Raw genomic sequence first — 9405 nt, 5'->3', positions numbered from 1 at the left:
TTTTGGTAACTGTTTGTATATGATTCTAGTTGCCGTTCGAATCACGTTGACTTGGAGGCTTATGGGGAATCGACCGGATCAATTGAATGCCATTGCCGACTGCCATTCCTTGAGTTCTTGCGTGCAGGGTTGTATCTCCACTCAGTTGGGTATGCGATTCCCGCGGTTGTTTCCCAGGAGCTAACTTCTCCATTTTCCGAGAGAGTGGAGCAGTGGAGACTTGAGCGCTGGTGCTGTCGTGGGGTGCCATGATTACAGAAGAGAGGAGGCCCGTTCACAGAAGTCAAGCACGAGATTTCCGACGAGAGGAAGTGGTAAACAGTGGGGAACAGGCCCCCTAGGGAGGTCTCGGGGAGAATGCTTCGCTCTGGGAGAAAGAACAGGAAGAGGATATCTGACTGAGGAACGGAGATGCGAAGGAGACATCCTGGCGAGCTAAACGATTCAGTGGTCGCTCGTAGCTGTGGTCCAAGAAGCTGATTAGTGGGGTACTACTGAGATTCGAGCCGTGCGGGTAGAGGAGGAGGAGGAGGCGACGGCTGCTCATCTTCCATGCTGCTGTTGCATGCAATGCTGATCTCTGCTCAGATTCAAGCTGTTAGAAAATAATTTTCGCTTGTGAAAAGCTACTGATGGAGTGTTGTTTCTTGCAGAACTGCTCGGAAATATTTCGGTAGTTACTGAAACGAGCTCTGCGTTTGTGGAGCTAATAAGTCCACATACACACAACACACACATTCTCACTTATTGCAATGCATGCATGCGCTGTTTGCTTGTCTCTTTTGTCCACAGTATGCACATTCCTGAGGACAGGCGGTTCAAATGGATGTGCCAAGTTCTCGATAAGCATAAATAATTTGAGTTCTTCTGGTTTGAGGGGGACAGTTATGTCCCCGCAACGTGAAACTATGAAACTATAAAATAAATCCCCATAAAACCCCACTAGCTGCATCCCAAAGAATTAAAACAAAGCCTAGACAAATTTTTTGGGGGTTGTCCCCATGTCGTTTTAACAAGGTTGTTGCAGTAGATACTGGCTGCCTGATCATTGTTCATGGAGAGGCAAATTTTGGAGATTAACGTTTGAACTAAAAACTTGAAGTGCACTTTAGTTAGAATTTTGCTAGAAATCTTAGACTTTCAAATTGAAGGTTTTTGAATATTTACGCTAAAAATCTTCTCAAATTCTCAACAAAAGTTCTTTAAATGTTTTTGCTCAAATTTTCAACAAAATAAGCTTTACAATTAGGTCTTTATATATGTTTCCTAAAGATCTTCAAAAAGCTCTAAAATCTTCAACGGAATACGATGGTCCAGTCATCACTGCTCCATTCGTCACGAGGCCGGGTCAGCAGTCCTGACGTCCACTGGCGCTGTCTGTAAGATGAGACACGTCATCCATGCCCCACCCTGTACGCATCTCCTGTCCTTTTTCGCGGCCCATATCCCAGTGCCCTGGGACAAATAGTACAGGCCCACGTAGGCGGGCCATGCGCCACCAGCAGCGCCGCCGCTGGCGTGTCTCCGTTGGCCACGGTCACAGGCAGCGCTCGCCGCCGCCGGCCTAGGGGGGCGCCGTTTCCTAAAATGAACCTCGGTCCTCTATTTCTGTTATTAGCGCGGGCAGCGTATTTCCGCAATGCGTAACGGCAATGCGCGGATGCGGCGCTCGCGTGTTGGCCACATGCAGCGCAAATTTTTTTAAAACTTATCCAAAAAAAAAAGATGCCCTTTACTGAGCCTCCCTGATGAATCACACACAAAATGCTTAAGTTAAAAGAATTGGTAGTTTGTGTTTTCACTATAGCTCGTGGCCCCCCGTTCGCTCTCAATTGTCAGAGCCTCGCACGCCCGGCCCCGTATTGGAATTTGGTAGTGGATAGTCTGTGCGGACTCTGGCCGCCCGTTTGTAAGATTTTAATTAACGATTTCCAGAGTATTATTTATATTTTTGGCGGTGTTTGTTTAGCGGCTGCGTTGTCACTTGGACGGAATGTGGGCGATGCTTCTGACGTGGCACGATTTTCAGAAGTTATTATAGGGATTACTTTATTGTTGGACGGATGCGGCCACGTGGCACTGCCACGTTTAGGTGGACGACGTGGCGCGGGCAGATTTGTGACCGACGTGGCGCTGCCACCCAAAGATGTGGCCAACGTGGCCCTACCACGCCAGCTCGCCGTGCGGCGAGGCTTGGCAACAAGAAGGAATTTGGCTTTTGTGTAGATTGCGAGCCGTCGTGAAGAGACGAGTGGCGACGAGGCCGATGGACTGCAAAAATGAGTAGTCAGGATGCCGGACGGAAGGAACGAGCGAAAGAGAAGCATAAAAACTAGGAGAACTGGAGTTTTTTGATGGAGACTAGCGAGCGAGCAATCCTCCATAGCTGTGAATGGGCATCGCCATCGACGTAGTGTCGTACTCGCCAGGAATGCTATTTTCGACTACAACAGAATCAACCATTTGCAAAATCTTCATCCTGTTGTAGTCGACTATTTGGGGCTGGCGTGATTACTCTCGACGAAGGGCTATATTAGTTGTTGTCATTCGTCTGTTCACTAGGGCTGGCCTGGTGGGCGGTGTAGGCTGCAGCAGTGAGCGAATCGGAATGAGAGTTCTGTACCCAGAATTGTCAGTAAAGCTGGCAATGGTTTGGCGGGAGGCCGGGCGGTTGGGGCCGGGGGGAGATTCGGAGAAGAGATTTGAGCGGTAGGGGACCAATCGATGACAGGCTCGCCCTCCTGGGACGAGAGAACTGGGTCGACTCGTGTTAGAACCTCGCCCATTCTGTCTTTCTCTCTCCATAAGTAACAACGAGATATATAGTGCACTGTGCCAGTGCCCTGTCATTGCTCGCTTGAGCCGCGCACTGCGCAGGACGCAGCAGCATGCGCGTCGGGGATGGCGGAGTGGAACTGTGAGTGGTGACTGGTGATGTGTGGTGGTGGTTGGTGTGAATGAAGCTCTCGAGGATGGCTGTGGGAACTGCAGGAGTTCAGGACGCCCTTTGAATGTGGGAGGAGGAAGAGGAGGCAGCTGTGTCACGTTGGAGGATAAAGACGGGACTTTGGGACCAGGGAGGCCATTTTCTTACGGGACTTTGGGACCAGGGAGGTCATTTTCTTACACGCTATAAGAAACAGACAAGAGGCAAAACAGAGACAGTCGAGACAGCCCATGTTTATCTGTAAAAGGGAACAAAGAGAGAGAGCGAGAGAGAGAGAGAGAGACTACTTTTGACGTTAGCATGTTTTCTGTAAAAGCCATCTTTGGGGGGCGGGGGAGAAAGGGAGAGAGATATCCCATTCTTTAAAGAATGCGTGTGAGAGATTGAGAGAGATAGTCTCTCTCTCCCCCAATGCTCTTCTAGATGTGTGCGTGTGTCCAGCACTGAAGTCATACAAGGTGTAGCACGAAGTTAAAGTTCTTTTACAAGATCTGAAGTTGTACCTTAACTAGTGAATTAGAGAGGGGACCCATTTTCTGTATAAAGATTTTCTCTACAAGCTAGGCTCGAGATGTGTGTGTGTGTGTGGCATTGTAGCTATACAACGTGAAGCACTCAGTTAACTGACTTTACAAGATCTGAAGTCGTACCTTACCCCTCGAAATAGAGACAGAGAGAGGGACCCATTTTCTGTATAAGGCATCCAGGATGTGAGAGAGAGAGTGCAGATTTTCTCTACAAGGCTCGGCAAGAGAAGGAGAGTGACAGAGAGCTCACAGGAGGATACTTTTCACTAACAGATGAAACAGGGAGCTCTGAGAAAAAGGCTCCACAGGAGGGTGATAGTTGGGAATTGGATGCAGCAAGAATGATAGATCTGCCAAGCCACTAAAATACAACAGACTGATAGGAATTTGGGCGAGTTGAGATCTGGACAGGAATGGAACTCACAACAAAAAAAAAAAAGATGGGAATTTGATAGCTTTCCTTTCCTGCAGCAGCCAAACCCTTTGTCTCTTTGACCCATCTCTTCTCCCCTTTTAATTGCTTGCACCGTTTTTTAATCCCTGCCTCCTCCTCTCTTTGTCAACTTTCTTCCCTCGTTTGCTTTTTGCACCTTTTAACCTCCCAGCTCACATATCCTGTTCCTCTTCCCCGAAGGCCTTTTTGCTGTCCCCTCTCTGGCATCAATAGCTTTCCTTTCTTCCATAGATTCACTGTTGTTGTAGTAGTAGTAGTCGTCGTCGTCCTCATGGCTGCTGCTCTGATGCTTTCGCCAGCATCTTGCATGGTGACTCATTTTACTCCTCTGTAGGTTTGAGCTTGCCGAACGTCTTGCATGGTGACTCAGTTGAATCTCCTCTTCCCTTCAGCGTAGTTTTGAGCTTAGCTTGCCTTGCCTTATCCTAACAGAGACTAGGAAACTTGAGCGAGTGTGTGAGAGTGTGTGTGAGAGAAAGACACACACACAGACATTCAGAGAAAGAGAGTGTGTCATGTTCCCAGCTCAGTAGTGTTCTCCACCCCATCACTCTTTCCTGACTACTTGAGCTGCTTCACAAGCACCAGAAATCCTGCTCTCTCCACCCAAATTGCCCACTCCTGCTTTCCAAATCTCTTCTCCAGAGTTTTGCAAGATCGAGTACCTCAGATTGGTTAACTGCTGGCCAATAACTATCATGACTTGCTGGGGCAATGCCCAATTGCCAATTTGCGCATCTGAAGATTGTCTGGTTTCTCGCAAAGAAACATTGTCTCCATTTATGCAAGTATATTGAGCAGAGATCAGCGTTTGCCTCCCCTGCTAGGTAGCTTTCATTCCAGCGTTCCACTGCCCCTGCGGCTTCTCGTCACCATGATCACTGTCAAGGACTTCTACAACGTTCTCAGTGCTATGGTGCCGCTTTACGTGGCGATGATCTTGGCCTACGGATCTGTGAGATGGTGGAAGATCTTCACTCCAGTGCAGTGCTCCGGGATCAACCGCTTTGTTGCAGTGTTCGCTGTCCCTTTGCTATCTTTCCATTTCATATCCAGCAACAATCCTTACAAGATGGATGGATTGTTCATTCTGGCAGACACTATCTCCAAGCTCGCGATTTTGGCTGTGCTGGCGGCCTGGGCCAAATTCTCGCGAAGTGGAAGCTTGGACTGGATGATCACTCTCTTCGCTCTGGGTACTCTGCCCAACACGTTGGTCATGGGCATACCTTTGCTGTCAGCCATGTACGGGGATTTCTACGGGGGGCTCATGGTGCAGCTGGTTGTGCTTCAGTCCATCATCTGGTACTCTCTTATGCTCTTCTTGTTCGAGTATCGCGCAGCCAGGCTTCTCGTTATGGAGCAGTTTCCCGAGACCGCAGCTTCCATCATCTCTTTCAAGGTCGACTCCGATGTGATGTCCCTCGACGGTAGAGAGCCTCTCCAGACCCAAGCGGATGTGGGAGACGACGGGAAGATCCGCGTCACGATACGCAGGTCAACTTCTTCACGTTCGCAGGCCTTGAATTCTTTTGCATCGCCCAGGAGGTCTCTTGGCTTAGCATCCATGCCTTCATCTAAGGCTATCACTCCCAGGCCTTCAAACTTGACAGGAGCAGAGATATATTCTGTCTATTCGTCTCGAAACAATACTCCCCGCGAGTTCGGGATGAATAACCCGGACCTGCATTCCTTGATGTCAACCCGAGCCGTGAGTCCAAGGCAGTCCAATTTCACGTCTTCTGATATTTACTCTGTGCAATCCTCCCGTGGTCCAACCCCGAGGGCATCGAATGTTAATGAAGACAACTACAGAGAAGTGAACATAGCTTCGAGAGGAGTTAATTCCCCACGTTTGCCTCCACCTCCTTCTTACGGACCTCCGAGCCACGGTTATGGTACGAGGAACCACGGTCCCAACGGTATGCCTTTTCATGAAACTACCGGAGGGGGCCAAGGTGCTCCTGGGCACAATAATCTCAATTGGGGCGCGTATCCAGGTGGAAACCCGGGGAAGCTCTCTCCAAAAGCTTCACAGATATCCAAAAAAGTAGTCGACCCAAGGTCCTCTCCGAGGCTAGAAGATGATGGCAAAGAGCTGCACATGTTTGTTTGGAGCTCAACCGCTTCCCCTGTATCCGAAGGTGGCTTACATGTCTTTGGAGGCACTGATTTTGGAATGCCTGACCACAGCAGAGGTGCCGTTGAACCGAAAGAAGTGCGAATGCACGTTCCACCTTCCATCGAGCACGTATCCAACGGGGGTAAGCCTCTACATCTGTGAAGATGCCTCAAATGGATGTGAGACGGGGAAATGCATACTGCCGCATTTTTCTTTCATGTTCCCCTCTAGTACACTCTGAATTTGGGCTTGAAATATCCATGTTTTTTGTACTCAATCACGTGAAAATGATGTCGTAAGCTCTATAATCTTCTGTTCAACCTTGGGTGTCTCATATAGACTTTCTTGTGCAGACGTACCTGAACCTGTTAATCAGCCACCACTGCCCCCACCTGCTCCGTATATTGGAGAGGATTTCAGTTTTGGGAGCAGAGCAAAGTTTCCTGGGGAGACAGGCTCACCTGTGGATAAATATAGACCCAGTGTATCCAAGTCCTCAGTAGGAGCGCATTCCCCAAAAATGACAGGATTTGGAAAACCCAAGGAAATGCCTCCCACCTCTGTTATGTTAAAGCTTATTCTAAGGATGGTGGGCCGGAAACTCCTTCGGAATCCGAACACATATTCGAGTTTGCTTGGCCTAGTTTGGTCCCTGATCTCATACAGGTGAGGTGCTTGGGTTTGAATCTAGATTGTACATTCAAGCATTGCCATCCTTTCGACTGCTTGTGTTTGCAATGCTTAAAATGATAGATCGTACCATATTACTGCAGGTGGAACATTGGCATGCCAAAGATCATCGTCCATTCAATAAGTTTATTATCAGATGCTGGTCTAGGAATGGCTATGTTCAGCTTAGGTAAAAATATCACATACAGTTGCAAGCTCACTTAACTGCTGCAGCTGTGCACTTTGATTTTCATGCCTATCGGTGGACCTTAAGTAAAGGAAGTGGTTGTAGGCCAATTCTCTCTGTGACATTTGTTTGGTTGCTTTACCAGGTCTGTTTATGGCCCTGCAGCCCAGACTGATAGCCTGTGGCACATCCCTAGCCGCTTTTGCTATGGCGGTCAGGTTTCTAACTGGACCAGCTGTAATGGCAGCTTCATCTATAGCAGTTGGCTTAAGAGGGGTTGATTTACATGCAGCAATAGTCCAGGTAAACCTCCAGTGGGTCTTGTTTTTGGTAGCAAAGTACGTACCATGCATGTTTTTGCACACCAGCGCATTCAAACACTCCGCTAGCCCGTTTCCATATTATTAATGATTCGATGTAGATCATGTGAGGCTAACCTTACAAGAGATCAAAAGATCTGTGCCCGCAAAAGACGTCCCCTGTCCGGGAGAATAGTGTGGATTTAAAGTTGGAATTCATAATTCTATAAGTCTCATTGACCAATATTATGCCGTCCCTCTGCGGAGTGTTGTATTAACAGTAAAATCGTCTGTGTTTGATTTCCTTATAGCTGAATTCATTGTATGTATCTGAATGCGAGAGTGTATATATCTCTGCTCAGCTCGAGTGGTTTGAAGCTAAAGCTTTTACTATTAATTAGTTCTTATTAATTTGTGAATCAACTTCAATACTTGAACACAAACTAAAACTAGTATTGATGCTATTGAATTTTGTGCAGCTCCGTGCTAACTTTTAGTGACTTTTGTGGACTTTCAGGCTGCTCTTCCACAAGGAATAGTCCCTTTTGTATTTGCAAGGGAATATGATTTGCACCCAGATATCCTCAGTACAGCGTATGTCTCGATTAATTTCACTGCAACAGTCTTTTCAATTAACTTTTGCTGTCGGACTTTTAAGCATAGTATTTCACGAATGCTCTTCGATCTTGGAAAGAAGAGGCTACAATGCAAAACGGAAACTTGTTTGACAATTCTAATAAAGCCAGTTCTTACGGGTCACATTTGCTTGTCTGTTTTGCAGAGTTATCTTCGGCATGCTTGTTGCCCTGCCGACTACGCTGCTTTACTATGTGTTGCTGGGTCTATAGCTAATATGTAAACATACCCAGAGCAAAACATGAGCCGTGTACGTCACCAGGCAGAAGATAATGTACATTACCAATCTTCTGAATGAACTGGTAGTGAGAAAAGATAGCGAGGGTTGGAAACTGACAAAGTATCATTGTTTGAAAGATACATGACCAACTGATGCAGCTCTTTGTCAAAGGTCTGAGGTCAAGGGAGCTCATTCCTTCTCTGCACCAACACAATTTTGCAACTTGTAAGTTATTACAGCAGTCTTCACACCATCGTTTTGCCAAGTCTTGTACATTGCTCTTGAAGGCAGGATTTCTTCTGTCTGTCCATCTGGTGTGAGAGAACACATGCCTCTGCTTTGGGAAAAGATCCATGTTATTTGGGAAGTCGTCAATTCATCAGCTGACAGAATGCCTCTGCCTTGGGCACAAAACGGTGGAGGTTCTTGGGTGGTGATGACCTGCTGTTGCAAAGGAGAGCCCAGGTGGCAGCTGAATGTCTGTTGCTTACCCTATGGAATCAAAATTTCTTTTGCACTCTGCATATGGCAGTAATCTGGGGTTAACATGTGTTCAAGGCATTGTAATTGAGTCTCTTTACAAGGCAATCTTATTCCCATAACCAGGGACTCGAGTCATTTCATTCCAATTGCAGTCCAATATCTTTTGCAGTATAAATGTGGATAATGTTAATCAAGAAATTCTCTCGTATTGGGAATGGCACTAATCTGAGTTCTAAAGCTCTTGCAGGTTTATACTTGTGTCCTCATTTGAGTTACATCTTACTGTAAATAAGGACATGACATCATGTCCACAAGCACAACACATTAAGACCAAGTAGAAAGTTTCCACTATAGTAAATCAATCCATGCTCTGAATGATGTCTGTAAATGGACAAAACGTCAAAACTGAATGTGGCTTGTTTCTGTTTATACCTTAGGTGTTGACTATTGCATCTTTTAATGATCCGCAAACAGTGCAAATTTATCCTTGGCTTTGGTAATGCTATAGAAGATGACTCGTTGTTTTGGAGAAGAAGCCCTTGGGTAGCACCCATGAATACTTTTCTCAGTAAGGGAAAGGCTTGCACAGGGATGGTGTCCATCTCCAAGAGTGTTGGCAACACACATCATGTTGGGAAGAAAAAGGTTTCACTCCAAAAGAATCAAATCACTTGAATATGCTTTGAAATATTTGCTGTTGGAATTCTGTGTGTAAGGAAAGGTTGAGTAGTGATGCAGCTCTAGGCAAACTTTGCTTGGAAGGTTAGAGTATGGGATGTCATGATAGCACTTTATTATAATGACCTCTTGTGTAACGACAGTAAATACATGCTTGAAATGTGCCTGCTCAGTTATAATTTG

At 46.6% G+C, this 9405-nt stretch overlaps 1 protein-coding gene across 1 annotated transcript; it reads left to right on the top strand.

The window, feature by feature from the left end:
• The first annotated feature begins 3962 nt into the window (after positions 1 to 3962).
• On the top strand, positions 3963 to 8730 carry LOC147883885 (putative auxin efflux carrier component 1c). The gene is made up of 6 exons (XM_087398107.1): positions 3963 to 6192; positions 6404 to 6716; positions 6824 to 6909; positions 7052 to 7209; positions 7723 to 7799; positions 7987 to 8730. The coding sequence occupies exons 1-6, from the start codon at positions 4803 to 4805 to the stop codon at positions 8051 to 8053; spliced, it is 2091 nt and encodes a 696-aa protein (XP_087254233.1). The 5' UTR covers positions 3963 to 4802; the 3' UTR covers positions 8054 to 8730.
• Positions 8731 to 9405: the final 675 nt, after the last annotated feature.

Source organism: Dipteris shenzhenensis, chromosome 27 (assembly GCF_047967505.1).
Source record: "Dipteris shenzhenensis isolate YYH24624 ecotype China chromosome 27, Dip_SZ_1.0, whole genome shotgun sequence".
Taxonomy (NCBI): domain Eukaryota; kingdom Viridiplantae; phylum Streptophyta; class Polypodiopsida; order Gleicheniales; family Dipteridaceae; genus Dipteris; species Dipteris shenzhenensis.
Note: the sequence above shows the minus strand (reverse complement) of the source record. Positions and strands in the feature narration are given on the sequence as shown.